The 18,265-nt window shown below is 39.9% G+C and overlaps 1 protein-coding gene across 1 annotated transcript in view; it reads right to left on the reverse strand.

Moving 5' to 3' along the window:
• LOC106711143 (dynein axonemal heavy chain 10) overlaps positions 1-18,265 on the reverse strand; it is a 41,056-nt gene that overhangs the window by 345 nt on the left and 22,446 nt on the right. The window contains exons 52-79 of the mRNA XM_045681658.1: positions 18,076-18,253; positions 17,747-17,877; positions 17,525-17,667; positions 17,147-17,342; positions 16,710-16,907; positions 16,413-16,557; positions 15,980-16,197; positions 15,648-15,853; positions 6,885-7,403; positions 6,659-6,806; positions 6,413-6,548; positions 6,186-6,340; positions 5,653-5,871; positions 5,376-5,540; positions 4,882-4,990; positions 4,628-4,791; positions 4,444-4,539; positions 4,190-4,368; positions 3,884-4,043; positions 3,594-3,795; positions 3,341-3,483; positions 3,029-3,178; positions 2,685-2,856; positions 2,220-2,351; positions 1,425-1,584; positions 976-1,195; positions 625-804; positions 220-366 (exon numbers count right to left, since the gene is read on the reverse strand). Of these exons, the coding sequence (XP_045537614.1) occupies positions 220-366; positions 625-804; positions 976-1,195; positions 1,425-1,584; positions 2,220-2,351; positions 2,685-2,856; positions 3,029-3,178; positions 3,341-3,483; positions 3,594-3,795; positions 3,884-4,043; positions 4,190-4,368; positions 4,444-4,539; positions 4,628-4,791; positions 4,882-4,990; positions 5,376-5,540; positions 5,653-5,871; positions 6,186-6,340; positions 6,413-6,548; positions 6,659-6,806; positions 6,885-7,403; positions 15,648-15,853; positions 15,980-16,197; positions 16,413-16,557; positions 16,710-16,907; positions 17,147-17,342; positions 17,525-17,667; positions 17,747-17,877; positions 18,076-18,253 (4,971 nt within the window). The remainder of the gene's footprint in view (positions 1-219; positions 367-624; positions 805-975; positions 1,196-1,424; positions 1,585-2,219; positions 2,352-2,684; positions 2,857-3,028; positions 3,179-3,340; positions 3,484-3,593; positions 3,796-3,883; positions 4,044-4,189; positions 4,369-4,443; positions 4,540-4,627; positions 4,792-4,881; positions 4,991-5,375; positions 5,541-5,652; positions 5,872-6,185; positions 6,341-6,412; positions 6,549-6,658; positions 6,807-6,884; positions 7,404-15,647; positions 15,854-15,979; positions 16,198-16,412; positions 16,558-16,709; positions 16,908-17,146; positions 17,343-17,524; positions 17,668-17,746; positions 17,878-18,075; positions 18,254-18,265) is intronic.

The raw sequence follows: 18,265 nt of genomic DNA on the forward strand, positions 1-18,265 counted from the left end.
ATTAGTGTTAAATTATACAAGGTCATTTTTTTTGAAGAAGTCAACGCGGTCAAGTGAACTCATCTTAAAGACAAATAGTACTTGATAGTTTGCTTAACATTAAGTATTTCAAGAAAACCTTTTATGAATTTGACACATTCCATGCCTCCATATATTTTTCGTATGAAAGTGAACTCGTCAGGTGAATGTCACAGCATGTGTTAAGTGCTCAGTGCTCACCTGCAGCTTGACCTTGTGCGCCTCAATGGGTATGATGTGCATGAAGGGCAGCTCCGTCACCAGCACCTTGGGGTGCGAGCGTCTCAGGCAGCCGTCCTCCAGGTCCCAGCGCGCGCCCTCCAGGTACAGCCCGCGAACGTAACAGCCCTGCACAAAAATTTTCCGATCTAAATATAATTAAGTAAAATATTAATTAATTAAATACGACAAACCAAATAACTTCAATTCATTACATTTTAATTTCATTGAAACGATAGTGTAGTGCCAACTGTCTTAAAAATACCAGCACTGAAAATCGTAACCGCGATTTTTGGTACCTCTTTATTTATACACAAATAATTGATAATTTAGTTTTGTAAAAGATGAGATAGTCACCAAAAGGTTCAGTATGAATGTTGTACTAACGGAGTCGGGACGCTGCTCTATGTCGGGCACGGCGGTGTACTTGGTGACGCGCGTGTACTGCGTGGAGCGGTCGAGCGGCCACACGCGCGCGCGGCACGTCGTCTGCACGTGCGCGATCAGGTACGACTCCGGCACGTGCAGACCCGATAGCCACATCACTATCGGCTCCTCCATCGTCGCCTGCACACAAAACAACAGATTATATAGTTAGGGCCAACAAGTACACTGTAGTTATCTTTGCTTAATTATTTATTGTTGTATCGATAATTTTGTTTTAAAAGCTGTCAGAATCACTTGTATATGGTCAACGAGTAAGGCGTGTGTATGTCTGTGGGGGGGAGGTATACTCACCCAGTCAGTGTATTGTTTGGTGCGCTCCATGAAGTGGTCCATCCAGCCGCCGAGACCCTTGCAGGTGGCGGGGGCGAGAGCGCGCCATACATTCGGTAGCTGCCCGTTGAACAGGCTGGAGGCCACGTTGTCCAGCACCGCGTCCATGCCGATCTCCCCGGCCAGTGCCTTGCGCAGCAGCGACAGAGTGCTGTGCATCTTGCTGATCAGACGGTTGAACCTGAACACAAACATGACTACATTCAGCTAGTAATCAAACTAAAGAACTGAATCCCTGGTCACCCAAAGAATTAAATTTGTTTCCCATTTAATTATCGATCGACAGAATACTTAATTAAGCACGCATGTATGTTATTCTGACAAGTTTCCGACTAAATAGCGTTGTGAGCGTCAAACGTCAAACGTCCTCGACTGTAAATGTATATCAGGATAGAGACACATGAGGCAACCTCTCGAGCTCCTGCAGCAGCACGACGACGGCTGGCGTGATGTTCATCTCGAACTGCTTGCGCACGCGCCACACCTCGTACTGCGCCGGCAGTTTGGCCAGCACGTCTACTGCTATGGAGTCGATGAAGTCTTCGCGGCTCATCGCACCCCCGCCCTCGCCTGCAACGTGCACACAGAATACCATTACAGTAAGAGAGAGGAGAGAAAAAGAGCAATCTCTTACAATAGTGTTATCAAGTCAGGACTATCATAATGGCCTCCATAAATATAAAGTAATGTTAAAAATATAACTATTACCTTCACTTTTCACTTGCAGCATGAAAATGATTTTATAAATAAGATTTATATAACAAAAAAAAAAAATTGTTACATCTATAAATTCCAATACTTACAATCTCGCTTTGTGACTGGCAGCACAAAAAAAAGTATTAAATATATAAAAGAGCACCGAAATAACTCATGTATAGTTTACTAATCGTTGGTTTCCGAGACCAAAATCCATGTATAAGATATATTATTATCTCAGATTTGTCAAAGATAATGCGAGGGACGACAAGGCAGAAATGTTGGTCTCAGAAAGCAATAATAAGTACTATTTAAGATATGGCTTCCAAAAAGAATAAATAAACAATTTATAAAATAAATTATTTATTTATTGGCAACGCTTAAAGTTTGAAGAGTGATAAGTGTTTTGCAATTCGTGTTCGTATACTTCGAGTGTCGAAAAGATATGTTAATGTGATTCCATATATGAATTGTTTTATTTGAGAAATGCAATGATTAAATATACTGACTTGTCTGCGGCTGCAGCTCGATAAGATGCGACCACATGTCGCGCACGGCCTGGCTGAAGTATCCGATCTCCGCATTGGGATGCAGCCCGAACACCTCCGGTGTGTTCGCCAGCGGCAGCGAGTCCACGAACTCTGATAAAAAAGTGAAACACACGAGTTCAATCAAACTTCTTTTGGGTAGATACTAAGTCAGTTATCTACACTTGCTAGAGTTCACTTGAAACATGCAAACAATTCTGACTTGAATTATAACCTCTTTAAAAGTCAAAAACAACATTTAACAAAAAAATTAGCCAAAATTTTTCTTATAATAAAGTTTAACAAGTAAAAAAGTTACGTGATTAGAAACGCTAAACTACTTTATTCCAGATATAGAGACTAAACGCCAACACTGTTTGGTTTTAAAGGATTATTTTTCGTGAAACAACTTCACCACTATTCCCTGTCTCTAACACGTTTACTGACCGATATATTCCTCTCGCTCGCCGTCGGGCGGTATGTAGTAGTCGAAGACGTCGTCGTGGTAGAAGTGGAAGGGCTGGAACTTGTCGAAGAGAAACTCGCCCAAGTACTCGTCCATGTAAGTGCCCACCACACGCCGGTCAAAGTCGTCTATCACTCGTCCGCCGTACATCACCTGCCAACATGTTACATGATGCCACCCGAGAGGGACAGAAAATGTTCTATTTGGCATAATCCTTACTAACTATACAATAAATGGTATTAAATTGAACTGTACTTTCTGTTTATTGTATGGTGTGTGAAATTTTATTAAAAATCTATTATTATTTTTTAATTATGGAGTTAACCTCTCCAAAGAGGTACTTGAGCGTGGCCCAGGGCACGACGCCGGTGGTGCGGTCGAGGTAGCACTGCAGGATCTGCATGCACACCACGAAGTCCGACTCGCTGAAGTCGTATGATATGTTCCACCCGATCTTGTCGTATTTGCGGCGCTCCTAGACGTAGTAGCATAAAATCTTTATAATATGTCATTCAAGTTGTATGAATATGATTAATGAGGTGCAATAAAGTTGTCTAAGTTATTAAATTGCAATGCTTCTCTTTAATATGAAGTATTTCAAATAATTATAGAATTCTTTATGGATTAGATGACTTACTTGTACGACAGCGTGGAAGAACGCCAGCACGTAGACGAGCTTCTTGAACTGTGGATGCGCGCACTCCTCCAGCGCGTGAGGTCGCATCTTGAAGTACGTGTTGCGAAGGTTCAACTTCAAGCCGTTAGGGGGCTCTGTCACCACTGATAGTCAACAAAACATTAAACAATGCCGTGAACTTACCTAGACCTATATATCAATTCATGCCTAACTAAAATAAAGTATTGTCAGTGTAACCACTTCTTCAGATTACCTTTAAGCGACCTCTGCAGTATGCCAATGGGGAAGGTTGGCGTGGGGTCTGTGGTGAGCCAGAGCCGGTACTCCGGGTGAGGCTTGGTCAGCAGCTCCAGTTGCTTCTCCAGCTCGCGCAGGAACGACACCAGCAGGTGGCAGTTCTGTAGGATCAGCCATTGTCCGTGCGATATCGCGCCTTCAAGAAGCGCTAGTGCTGCCTGTACATAATTATAAAAATACCCACATGTCCACATTAAAGAAAGAAAGAACCATGACATATCGATGTTAAAACATAGTTTGACTCACGCCCTCCTGCCCCTGTCCTAGAGAGAGGTACTTAAACTTGCCGCCGCCGAAGCCGCAGCGGTCGGCCAGCTTCATGAGGTCGGCCGTGGGGTCCGAGCCGGGGCTCAGAATGAATACCACCGGCGTGAACGGCGTCGTCTGCTCGAATATCATGTCGAGGCTGTCACAATAATGATCCAACTATATATTTTTTTAATTGATTTTTATTTCAACATCTTTGTTCTTCAATGTGAGGTGACAGAGTATAACCAGGTTACGCAAAATGTAGAATTATGATGTTAGTGATGGTGACAACTGGTGCCGCACCTGATGACAGGCGGCGTGATGTACTCCTCGCCGAGCGTGGCGGTGATGTAGTCGGTGAGGGCGAGGTAGATGCGGTCGACGCGGAAGCAGCGCAGCAGCATCAGCAGTTCAAACGGCTTCAATCGCTCCCGGTAACCATTCGGGATCTCGTTCGTCTCCGGCGTGTCGCTGTCGAACCACTGCGGGTAGTTGAAATTTCTTTTATTAATATATGTTGACTTCTATTTCAAATTTACTTAATAACAATAATGTACCTCTCGCCAATCTTCAAGCTTGGTGCGAATTTGGTCCGGCAGCATTGCAAACACTTCTGAGAAGTCTGTGCTCAGTTTCATTATGTCTTGCCATCCCTACAAAATTATAAGTACAACCGAAAAAAAAAACCTTTGCGTACATTTTTTCAATTTAATAAACCGAAATGCATAGGTATATATATACCTGTGACGGTATCCAGGAGGCTGGGCAAACAGTGGCGGCCTTTTCCAACGCGACGTTGCCCTTGATGAAGAAGTCGAGTTGAGCCTGACTTACGTTGCCCTCATTCTGCTCCAATTTTATGTTCATTTGGAAAGAATACAGCAGCTTATGACGCTCAAATATACCTGAATTATTTTCATATAAAATTTCTGTAGTCGCTTTAGAAAATAAAAGATAAAAAGACAAAAAAAACAAAACAGTTTCAGAGTACACACCGGTGCAGCCGTAGTCGTACACGTTTTTGGTGAGCATGTCGATGATATTCTTCAAACGTTTCGCGAGAATCACATTGGGCATGGCTTTTCTAAGCGAAAACGAAAACACCTGAAAATATTTTATAGTACCGATTCGATAGTTTAAGATAAAAAACTGTCGTAACAAAATAATGTTATGAAAACCCTCGAAAGTAAGAAAGTTCTCTTCTTTTTTCTAACATGTCTATATTGTATAATTATTGTTATTTCGCATTCGGTGTCGGCTGAAGTAAATAAGTGTCATTTTATATTTGAGATGAATTAGACATAGTTTCGTTTATGTCCCGTCCCTACTTAGGCCGAACCCGATTCCAGAATAACCATAATTATAAAGATTAAATTTTTTTTAATCAAAATCGGAGCATCAGGGGCGGGGCTTCGCTGTAAAACACATAAAAAAATACAGTGTAATAGATAACCTACTCCTTTTTGAAGTCGGCTAAAAATAAACTTACTTCAAGGTATGAAGAAAGTGAATACTGGTACATAGAATTGACGACTGCCATGTCTGATAACACAAAGAAGAGAATGGAGCCTCGCTTCGCCACAGGTCTGTATCCGTCTCGAAGTTTCTCAATGTCTTTTGTTGTTACTTCTGCCAGTTCCAATTTCTCCATTACCTGCAACGAAAGCATCATACTTTGTATGTATAAAATGTAGTCACTATTTTAAACATTTCACAAGTATTTCATAAACGTATCGATACGCCTTTTTTGCTAGAATCAGTGTTACCTCTGCAGCTTTGGCCTTAGTATTTTCGAGGGTATCGACTAGTTCTACATTATCCAGCATGTTGCCAGTCGACGTTGCCAGCTCTCTCAGCAGAGAGTCCTCCAGACCTGACAGAAGACTCTTGTTGGCACTCGTCTCCATGATGAGACTTTCTCGCTGTTCCTCTAAATCCGATCTTTCTGCGCGTACTACCACACTGAGGAGCTGGTCTTCTAAGCCCTGGAAAAAAGGGATAAAATGGAAATAAAATCAGCCGACTTATTGATTGCAAAAATCTGTTTATCAATCCAAACAGTCCTGACAAAACTAGACAGCTAATAGTTATTGCTAAACTCAAACTAAAACGGTTCACATTGGTGAATATCTGGGAAGGAAGAGCATATATATCTACCCCTTGGTAGATATACTAAAGAGAGAAATTAACAGTATCAGGACCCTTTATAAGCGTTTGCTGAACAAGATAATACAACCAAATAAATGCTGAAGATTTAATTGAAGAGAAACATAGAATTTTAGAATTGATATAGATTTACCTGCACAGTGACGGTGTAGTTGATGACGACTGCCTTAGCGTATGCGGCAGGATTGAACTGTGGGTTGGCGAGCTTCGTGGTCAGGTACAGTCGGAAATTGGGGTCGTAATCCACCTCCGAGCTGCCCAGCAACACGAATGTACGCCCGCCCTCCACTGACAATATCATAAACGTATGCAATTATAAACATCATTCTGTTTATATCATTTCGAAATAATTCAATTTACCTTTAATATTTTTCTCAAGAACATTATCGACTACTGGATCTATGTATTCATTAACATCTTGGAACAAAACTGGTATTCCGTATTTAATTGCCATCTCCAAGTGCCTCACGAATTGTGGGTCGTTAAATGAGAGAACCTGAAAATACATCAATAATTCTCAAAAGCGTTGAAATTAATATTCACATAAAACCCATATTTTCTTATATTAAAAAAAGATTAATTCTTAATATTTTTCCAGATATGTACCTTAAGGTTGTTCTTAGCTTCTTTTCTTTTGATCCAGGTGAGTGCTTGTGTCTGCGGGTCGATACAGAGCGGGAAGCGCGACGCTCGCGTTGTCAGAATACCGTTCTGCACTGACAGCTCGTCCGGAGGCAATCCTTCCGAATTCCAGCTACAATAAACAACAACGTTCTCTGTCTATATCAGAAAGAGACGATATAAAAAATTTAAACGAAGGAAAGTATCGTACCCGCTAATCTCCACTTCATTGGTTAAATTCTTTTCAATCGTGAAAGGCTCCGTGAGAGGTATGCCTCGCTCCTTGACATCCCCGAGCCAGTCCTCGTATATCATTGTTTGCCTAAAGGAGAAGGAGAACGGCCCGGCGTAGCTCAGGAACGACGCCGCTAGCAAGCAGTTACCGATCAATCTAGACTGCTCCACGTGCAGAGCCTTCAAGTCCTCCGTCCATCGCTTCTGTTCACTGGATAGACCTGACATCAGCTTATCGGCAGCCACCAGCCGTCTCATCATTATGTCGGTCTCCTCTTGCAACTCTTGTCTTCTCAACATCGCCGTATCATATCTCTGGTTAAGACCGTCCAAAGTTCTTTGCAGTCGGTCGATCTCTCTGTTCAAGGAGGCTAAATAATTCACGGCTTCCGTGTACTCCTTTTCGAGGGCTTCCACTTTGTCCTTTTTGGGTTTTACTTCCTTATAGACTGCGCAGTAACCCAGTACGGCTATAACAAACTTCAAAAGACCATACCTGCACAATATTATATTATTTTAACTAAAATTATGTTTCTAAAATAGCCTCCAGTACGGAGAGAGTAGAATAGATTCTGTTGATGAGAATACCTTGACTTCTGGAACTTTCCTCTTCGGTTACAACGGACGGCCGTCCGCTGTAAGAACTTTTGGGCGAGTGACCCCGACACCCCGCACAGTGTGCAGGCGCATCCTCCCCGCACTTCAGACCCCTTCGCCGCATTAGTCGCATAATAATATAATCCTACCAGATCAAACTGGCGGCTCGGAGTATGGCGCGTTTGCAACTACTATTATTACTATTACTAATATTTAATATTAACATTAACATACTCCCCCCCATTGAAAGTTTAACTTTCAATAGTTTCTTGGGTTAATAATGGGCATATTTTCATTATAGCCCGTCGTAGAATTCCTTTTGTTGTTTGGACATCTACAACTCTGCAGACACCGTCAGCTCCAGGATGCAGTTGCTTAATGCGACCGACGATCCATTTCATAGGTGGCATGTTGTCTTCCTTGATAACGACGAGATCACCGACCTTATATTGCTTGTTGTGAGTTTGCCATTTGACTCTTCTTTGCAGCTCAGATAAGTATTCAGTACTCCAACGTTTCCAAAAATGTTGTCGCAATTGTTCTAGAAGCTGGTAGCGATTAAGAGTAATCCTCTCCGTCACAGGTGAGGGAAGCGACGTTAGCGATCGTCCAATCAGGAAGTGGCCTGGCGTAAGTGGATTTAGATCCGATGGATCAGCTGACAAAGGGGTCAAAGGACGCGAGTTTAAAATTGCCTCTATTTGGGAAAATAACGTAGATAATTCTTCAAATGTTAAATTGGTATTACCAGCAATTCTTTGTAAATGGAATTTTGCTGCCTTTACACCTGCCTCCCAAATACCACCAAAGTTCGGGGCATAAGGCGGGATGAACTTAAAGGTGATACCTTCTTCCCGCGCAAATTCGCTAACTGACTGGTTACAGGCTTGGGTCATTCTGTTCAGTTCACCTTTTGCGCCTACAAAATTTTTGCCATTGTCGCAACAAATCAATTTGGGTTTTCCACGGCGTGAAATAAACCGACGGAGACAAAGTATAAAAGCATTAGTTGTTAAATCACTAACGACCTCTAGGTGTATTGCCTTCGTTGAAAGACAAACGAATAAACATAAATAACATTTAGATGATTTAGCACCGCGACCTTTGCGATTTATGATTGAAAAGGGCCCTGCAAAGTCAGCACCACAGTTCTCAAATGGAGCAGCAGGAGTCACTCTAAATTGAGGTAAGTTACCCATTATTTGTTGCAATGGTTTTGCTTTTAATTTTGTACAAGTTATACATTTGTTTACAGTAATTTTAGCTAATACACGGCCACCTGTGGGCCAAAATTGTTCACGCACTGAACTTAATAATTGTTGGGGACCACAATGAAGTAGTCGATTATGTTCATGCATGAAAAGAAGTTTGGTAAAATTATGTTTAGAATTGATCAAGATTGGATGAATCTGACTGTATGAACAATGAGATGCATTTTGAATACGTCCTCCAACACGGAGAACTCCTTCCTTATCTAAAAAAGGGTTAAGTGACACTATATTTGACTTACGATTTAATGAATTTGTATTTTTTAAAGTATGAATGTCGTTTGGAAAAGATTCTCTTTGGGACAATTTTGCTAAAATTATTAACGAATTTTGTACTTCATCGGTTGTAAGTTCACCAGTCTGACGTGCTGAAGGAATAACTTTACAATTTTTTATAAAACGAAACACATATGCAGTTACTCTTTGTAATTTAGACAATTTGGAATAATGTTGAAATGGTATTACACTTTGTTGAATTTGTACACTACATGCAACCTTTGTTTCAGGTAAATTTAATTCAAATTTAGTTGGAGGCCAATCAACTTCATCTTTGGATAGAAACTTGGGACCGTTCCACCAAAGTTCACTATTGCTGAGTACTTGAGTGCTGACTCCCCGAGATGATAAATCTGCAGGGTTCTCAGTAGTAGGGACGTGTCTCCAAGAGCAATCATTTTTTGTTAACTCACGTATTTCTTGAATTCGATTACAAACAAATAATTTTAACGTTTTAGGTTTAGTTTGTATCCACCCTAACACTATTGTTGAATCAGTCCAAAATACTGATTTATTTATTTTGACTCTAAGTGAATTATTGACTTTATTGTACAATCTAGCACCTAATAAAGCGCCCATCAATTCTAAACGAGGAATAGTTAGTTCTGGTTTTAAAGGAGCTACTCTAGCCTTTGCACAGAGTAAATTTACTGAACAATTTCCGAATTTGTCTATGGATTTTAAATAAATACAAGCACTATATGCAACTTGAGATGCATCTGTAAAGCAATGAACTTCTATAGAAATTGGAGATGGACACAAAACATGCCTTGGTATTTCAATATTAGCAATATTCCCAATATGTGATTCAAAATCAGTCCAAGCTTTGTTTATATCTACTGGAATCACTTCATCCCAGTCTAATTTTAGTTGCCAAAGTTTTTGAAGAATAATTTTGGGAATTATAGTGCAAGCTGAAAGTAAACCTAAAGGATCAAAGATTTTACAAGATTTGGATAAGATTGTTCTTTTAGTTATTTTTGTATTTACATCTTTACTTGTAGAAAATTGTAATATATCTTTGTCCGGAGACCAATTAAGACCTAATACGGTTGCTTGTTTAGAAAAATCTTTGGTTTCATATGTAATATTTAAATTATCAAAAATGTCTGGTGCATTTGTACGAAATTTTCGGAGAGGAAAACAAGCCTTATTTAATGTTTGGATAACACCTGTTATAATATGTTCTAATTGTACCTTTGAATCGGACCCAGTGTTCAAATCATCAACGTAGAAGTCATGCTTTAAAACTTCTGCTACTGCCAAATCAGAACACTCTTCACCGAGTTGCACTAAGCATCGGGTACTTAAGAAGGGTGCCGAAGCTGTCCCATAGGTCACTGTGTTTAGTTGTAATGTTTTTAAAGGCTGATTTTCCTCATCTCTCCAGAGAATAAGCTGAAGATGGCGCTGAGACTCATCAACAAGAATTTGGCGGTACATCTTTTCAATGTCTCCTGTAACAACATAAGTATACACATCAAAAAAGTCTAAGCAACACATATAAATTTCAATTTTACAATGTGTTTTCGCATTAAATCCTTAGTATTTTCGTACTTTTATTATTTATTTATGCTTTTTTAATATTAAACAACAATTATTTTTTTTATTTACTTTTTAATAATCTTAATAACCAATAATTACGAGTAAGGAATGTTTGTACGTAGTACAAAGTAAGGTGCCTAATCAACTAAATTTAAAGTAAAATTAAATGGTTGTACAAAAATTGCATAAATTAATACAAAGTGTGGTCTCCTCTGTTATGGAGAACTTGCTGGCACCGATTATTCATAGAATCGATGAGACTGTTAATGTGATCCTACGGTAATTGCTCCCAATGAAATTTTAGTAAGTCCATCAGTTGTTGGGTTGTTGTCACTCCATCCAAGTCATTTAAAACACGTCTCTGGAGCATGTCCCGTGCATGCTCGATGGGGTTGAGGTCTGGCGATTGTGCAGGCCAAGGCAATACCAGGAAGTTTTCCCTTGCCAAGTACTCCCGTGTGTGCAAAGCTGTATGCGAACGCGCATTGTCATGCATCAAGGTGAAATCGAAGCCAAGCGCTTGTGCGAATGGATGGACATAAAGTCTTAGAACATCCTCAACGTAATTTACAGCGTTCATGTTACCATTTACAAAAACGAGCTCTGTTCGTATGTTCTTCATAATACCCGCCCATACCATAACTGTTAAGTCGTTGTATGGATGCACTTCCTGAAGCCACCTCAGTCTTTCAGTATTTCCAGGACAACGGTACACTCTTACCCTTCTAGTATCAGGCTAGAACCCAAATCGAGACTCATCGCAAAATAAAATTTTATCCCATTATTTCCGGGTCCATATAATGTGTTGACTAAACCATTCATTTCGACGAGCGCGATTCCCGTGACGTATCGGTGGGCACCTAATTGGCCGTCGTGCTCGTAGGCCATACTCATGCAATCGATTTCACACAGTTTGGCAGCTAACAACAACAGTACTTGAATTTTGTAGCCTCAAACCTATCTCTCGGGCGGTTAACATCGGCTGGCGTCTTTCAGTCAGTTGTATGTATCGATCTTTCCGTGTTGTTGTACACCTTCCTCGACCTGGGTGCTGCTCAGCAGGATCTCCCGTGTTAGTTTAATGCTGATGAAGACGGCAAATAACGCTTCTGTTGAACCAAAATACCGAGATACCTGAGATTGAGTTCTTCCCGCTTGCAACATCTCTACAGCTCTCTGCATTTCATCTGCGTTCAAATGACGTCGCTCCATAACGTAAAAAATGTCTCAAAATTCATATTTGTTCAAAACTTTTTTTAATTATTGTTTGAATCTTAAAATTGATACCGAATACTAAATTTTAATAAGCAAAGAAAACGCTGTAAAATTCGAACAAATGCATTCGCTTTTAAATTTGTGAAAAAAAAAAACAAATGATACTCGATTTTTTTTCACAACCAGCCAGTATGTCCTATACATCAAAAAAGTTTACATAAGTATTACCTACTTGGTAAAAAATGATAAAATAATTGATTAATAACTTGAAATAGTATGTGTTGCTTAGACTTTTTTGATGTGTGTATTTTGGCGAAAACGTAAAAGAATCGAAAGCAAATCATCTTGCACTACTGGTCCAACTAATTGTATATCATTAAATGATTTGCCGGATGAGGTTTTACAGGAGGCATCGAAGACCACTCTTAATTTTGTGCTTTCACTCTGTTCACGTATAACAGCGTGATGTGGTAAATAGTAACCGAATTTTGGACTTTGAATTTCTGTTAAATGACCTAACCTTTCATACTCATGAATAAAATCAGCATAGTCTTTTTTAACATTAGACAATTTGGTCAATTTTCTTTCTAAATTTGTAAAACGCCTTTTAGCAATGGCATATGAATCACCTAAAGCATCTTCAGGTTTTTCAGATAAAGGAATTGTTACAGAGAATCTACCATTTGGTAATCTTTTAGTAGTTTGTATAAAATGAGATTCACATAATTCCTCATCTTTGGATAAAACATTAGAGTGGGAGGATATTTCTTCCATTTCCCAAAATTTGGCAAGAGATTTTCTAATCTCTTGAGAAAAGTTACACTTAACATTAGCTGATAGTTGTGTTGAGCCGGTTGGACCAGCAACGAGCCAGCCCAACTTTGAACTTTGGAGAGTGGGTTTGTTTCGCCCCGTTTTAATTAAATTGGACTCAACGATATCCCAAAACACATCTGCACCTAACAGAATATGTATTTCAGAAGGACGGAAAAAGTTTGGATCAGCTAAAGTAATATTGGACGGTAAGTTAATTTTAGTTGTATCTACTTCTACACTAGGAAGAACACTAGTTATTTGTGGTATAATGAAACATGACACATCTATAGTAAATGGGCTAGATCTAGACTTTATTGTAATATTACACGATTCAGAAACTTTGCTTACAGTATCATTAATACCAGAAATCAATATTTGGTTTTTATTAGAACATGATAAATTCATTTTATTTTTGGCACTTTCAGTGAGAAAAGATGATTGACTACCACTGTCAAGAAGAGCCTTGCCAAGGTAAGTTTTATTTGTTTTAGAATCAATGATTTCTACTTCAGCGGTACAAAGTAACACTTGATTTGATATCCTGGTAGATAATGAAACTGGAGTTGAAACAGAACTAGAAGTATTAGGATACTCATTGGATGAATTTGAAGGTAAGTTACTATTATTAATAGAAGGTAAATTATTTTTTGTATTCTTACTATTTGGATTATTATTTGCATTATATCTGTGTAACAATGAATTATGTTTTTTCTTACAAATTCTACAAGGCCCCAATTTACATTGAGAATGATGATGACCTTGACGGAAACAATTTAGACATAATTTAAACTTAGTAACTTCTTTAAATCTATCTTCTAGGGTCATCCCTTTGAATTTATCACATTCATAGAGAAGATGACTTTGTTTGCATAAAATACATGATTTATTATAAGCAACGCCAGAAGATGAACTTACAAACGACTTAGTATATTTATTTTCCTTTGGAATTTGTCTTTCAAGTTTGGAGACATCACCCTTAAATTGTACAGTTTCCAGAAAGTCTGCACGGTTCCTCAAGAATTGGAAAAAATCTTTGAGCGTGGGAGAAGTAGTTGACTCACCCCTACTTTCCTCCCATTTGCGAGCTGTGACACTATCTAATTTTGAAGTCATGATATAAATTACTAAAGTGTCCCAAAACTCAGTAGGCTCCTTTAAATTATTTAATGACTTTAAATTTTTTGAATATGTATCAATCATAAATCTTATAGCTTTGTAGGATTCTTTTGGTAAAGGTTCAAATTGAAATATGGCCTTTAAATGATTGTTTACTAAAATTCTTTGGTTGTTGTACCGATCACAAAGAAGATCCCATGCTAACTTATAATTGTCTCCGGAAAACTCAATTGACTGTATTACAACAGCAGCGGCTCCCTTTAGAGAATTACGCAAGTAATGGAATTTATTTATTTGGGGAATCATGTCTACTTGGTTAATAAGAGAATCAAAAGTGTCTCTAAATTCTAACCATTGTAAATAGTTTCCATCAAACACTGGTAAATTAATAGTCGGCAGTTTAATATTTAAATTGTTATGAACACAAGAACTCTGAACTGAGCCTTCATGGCTGCATGAACGATTAGCATTAGATGTACTATCTATAATCATCTGTGTTGTTGCAATTAGACTACAAAAGGAATTTTCTATTTTTTCTCTTTCTTTAATTTGAATTTCTAAATTATCATCGCTAAGTGTTTCTATTTTATTTTGAACATCATCAAACAAATCAAATAAATTTCTAAATCTTTCTAATCTTAATTGCAATTCCGAACACATAACCGCAGTAATTTTTTTTGGTTCTATGAGTTTCATTGGTTCCAAATAATTTTGATAAATAGTTATTCTTGCTCTTATTTTTGACCGACTTGAAATTAACGTTCTTAAATCTTCTGCCATTGTAATTTAAATATTTTGGAAACAATAATAAAAAAAAATAAAAGGTGAACAGAACGGAAATAAATAAAAATCCCAAACCGTGCTGGCCGCGCGTATATGTTACGCAGCGGCTCGACCTGCAACCAGCAGCAGCTCTGCAGCAGCTGCACCAGCGCAGCCCGAACTCCGGTGATTTCAAAAGGCGGTGCGCAAGCAGCGAAGCCTGGAATTGTCCGTCAAATAAAATTTAAATTGAGTTGACCTTTGTGGACTTTAAAGGAATAGAGATCGACTAGCAAAAAAAATAGTTTGGTTACGCTTTACGACGAAATAAACAGCAATACAAAGTGCAATTAGTACGAATTATTTAGTATTCAAATAAGTAATATAAACTTTTAAATGGACTAATTGTTATTTGCTTTTGGAAAATGTGACATTTCGGAAATCAACTTACGAATTTGGAAATTAATTAATCGATTCGGCAATTTATGCACTTTAATTTATAAAAAAAGGAAGGTAGAAAAATGCGTCGTAACAATGGAAAGTCTAGAAACTTCTTCTAAAATATTTTCTAATACGACGGTAGGAAAAGAATTACGTCTGGTTAGAATATTCCAATACTACGATGTTACGATATTTTTTGCCTAAAGCAAGAAAATAAATTATTTGCACAAATAAAACATTTGTTAAAACGCGTGTTAAAATTTAGAAAAAAGACCACTTCCCTTTATGGCTCGCGTCGTCGATGTTCCTTTGGCTGTTTGAATCGTCGTTACCGTTTCGTCCCTTCGCGATGTAAATTGATTTACTTTTGTTTGTCCATTGCGACGAAGGGGTCACTTTCTGCCGTCGATCACGTCGGGGTCACCATAAATGTTGATGAGAATACCTTGACTTCTGGAACTTTCCTCTTCGGTTACAACGGACGGCCGTCCGCTGTAAGAACTTTTGGGCGAGTGACCCCGACACCCCGCACAGTGTGCAGGCGCATCCTCCCCGCACTTCAGACCCCTTCGCCGCATTAGTCGCATAATAATATAATCCTACCAGATCAAACTGGCGGCTCGGAGTATGGCGCGTTTGCAACTACTATTATTACTATTACTAATATTTAATATTAACATTAACAGATTCATAAAACAGCTCACCCAGCTTTACTGATCTGCTGCATGGTGTCGAGCTTTTTGCTCTTTTTCATGTGTGCCTTGACGGCCTTGACTTGAGCCTGCGTGATCAGATCGCAGTTCATCTCCTGCAGGTTGCGCAGGAAGTTGGGATCCGCCATCATGCCCTTGGCGCCCTTCCAGCTCACGTCCTTAATGCCACGGATGATCACGACACATTCACACACCACCTGACCATGGCCACAAAAATTGTTCATTATTTAAACATAGTAGAAAAGAGAAACTGATGTTTAAGTTAAGAAAACTTAAACTGCTAAAATCCTATTTAGTAGATGGGATAGACAGGCACAGTTCACCTGCACGGCCTCCGGTGGGGTGGCGAAGGAGCGGATCTCAGTGATGTCGTTCTTGTCGAGGTCGGCGAGGGCGAGGCGCGCTGCCTCGAGCGCGGGCAGTGCGGCCGACAGCGCCTCCTCCGCCTCCGCCTTCTCCTCTGCGATCACCTCGCTCTGCTGCGAGATCTCCGCGCTCTTCTCCGCTGCCACCTGCTGCTTGCCCACAGCCGCCTCCGTCGCTGCGATATGTCAAACAACTTGTCGATTTGTGTCTCAACTGTGTCCACTAAAGGTTATCTACGTGAAGGATCACTAAAATAATAACATTATAACTGATATATTATAGCATTGGAAGGTGAATTAAATACTATACATTCTGAAAAGTTGTGAAAATCATAATTAAGAAGAACACCATGAAATCGACAAATACAAAAAAAAAAAACAGAAGTTTTACCAGTTGATATCTCCTTGAGCAGAATCTCACACTCGTGCGTCTGCTCGGCGACGATGACTTTCTGCACGGCTAGCTTGGCGTTCAGGTCCTCTAACTGAATATTGGCTTCCTCTATCTTCAACAGGCCGCCTTTCAAACGTTCGCACTGCAAGAATCAAGAAACTATTGTAATCTATTGATGCATGTTTTGGAGAATAGACGATAACAGACAAGAAAACTATAGAAACATTTCTTGATATATACAGCAAGATATAGCAAACAATTGTACAATTTGTACCATTTATATAGTGAGGTAACCTGTGCGACAATGAAGGCGTCCTTCTCTCCGAGCAGCGCGATGTAGCTGGTGAGGAAGTCCATGTAGTGCTTGGGCGTGACGTAGTTGTTCCTGCGCAAACGTGCGAGGAACTCCGCGGAGTAGACCGCCACAGAGAGGTGCACGTGCACCACGTGCTCCACTATGATGCTGCGGAACTCGTCCGGGATCTTTTGCACCTGTATGTACTTACATTTCAATACTGACCTTGTATCAGTCTTTCCTCGATGAGGCTACACAGCAGCTTAAAAGTGGTCAGATTCGTAAAGATACGGAGAGAAAAAACACAATTTAGAAGAAGAATGCAGAAAGACCAGTAAGCTGTATAAAGACAGAAATATCTTAAAATAGTCATGTAAGAAAAGTTAAAATATTTCATCTGACAATTTCATTACATTTAACATATTTTTTTACTTACATCAGCTAGGAAGACATTAGCGACGGCGAGCAGAGCCTGCTTGGGCCAGGGGAACTGCCAGTCTATGGTGGTGTTGTTGACGAGGCCGGGGAAACTGCGGCACCGGTTGCGCAGCACATCTCCACTTGGTGACATCGAGAGCACAACATGCAGGTTCTGCAGGCATTTGCTGCAGAAGTAGTTCCACACCGCGTCTCTACCAACACAAATTAAATTATAAATTCCTGAGAAAAAAAGAGCAGTTAATATTTCTACTGTTGTACTGATGTGTCCCTTAGTGTAGATTTAGTATGAGAAATCTAAAAAAGTAATTCTGAGTACTAAAAATTCGATCTGTATAACACAACTAGTTTGGGAAGACATGATGTATGTACTGACTTGCCGACCCCGTAGCCAGCGTCATTACTCTCGTTGCGCAGCGCGTTGATGATGGCGTCTTTCTCGTCGTCACCGAAAAGCGCGGGGATCATACCAATCATAAGAATGTTGTTGATGAACTCCAGGAAACCTTCCTCCAATATCTACACAAGAATTTTATAACTTACATTAAGATGCCAAATCACTAGACTCTAAAACTATAAATCACAAAAATCATTATACTTGTGCCGCTGTGAAGAGGAAGACAGTCGGCTTGCCGTCCACGCCGAGCTGGTTGTAGAGACGTTTCATATCATCCTTGAATGTGTTCTCATTGTAGCTGCGAGTTATTACGATCTCAAAAACATCGCAACCTGCACAGGGTACACAAAGAAATCAACAAAAAGCATCACTAAAATTTCAAAACTTTTCTCGGAGACTTCTAGTTAATTCTGGTATCGAACTCAGATAAGAAAGCTCCCAGATAAGAAAGCGTTGCTTGACAAGTTTTGAGTATACCATGAGGCGACTGAAGGTTTAAGAGTTTGGGGTCAGGGTGGAGACAGACGTACCTGCTGCGAAGGCGGCGAGGCGGCAGATGGACTTCTTGCCGGAGCCGCCGACGCCGACCAGCATGACGTGCCCGCGCTCCATGCGCAGCACGCGGTGGGTGCGCGTCAGGTGCTCCAGGCAGTCCTCGAACAGCACCACCGACATCTTACCCACGCGCTCGCTGTACTCGTCCAGTATCTGGGTCACACA

The sequence above is a fragment of the Papilio machaon genome, chromosome 16, assembly GCF_912999745.1.
Source record: "Papilio machaon chromosome 16, ilPapMach1.1, whole genome shotgun sequence".
Lineage (NCBI taxonomy): Eukaryota > Metazoa > Arthropoda > Insecta > Lepidoptera > Papilionidae > Papilio > Papilio machaon.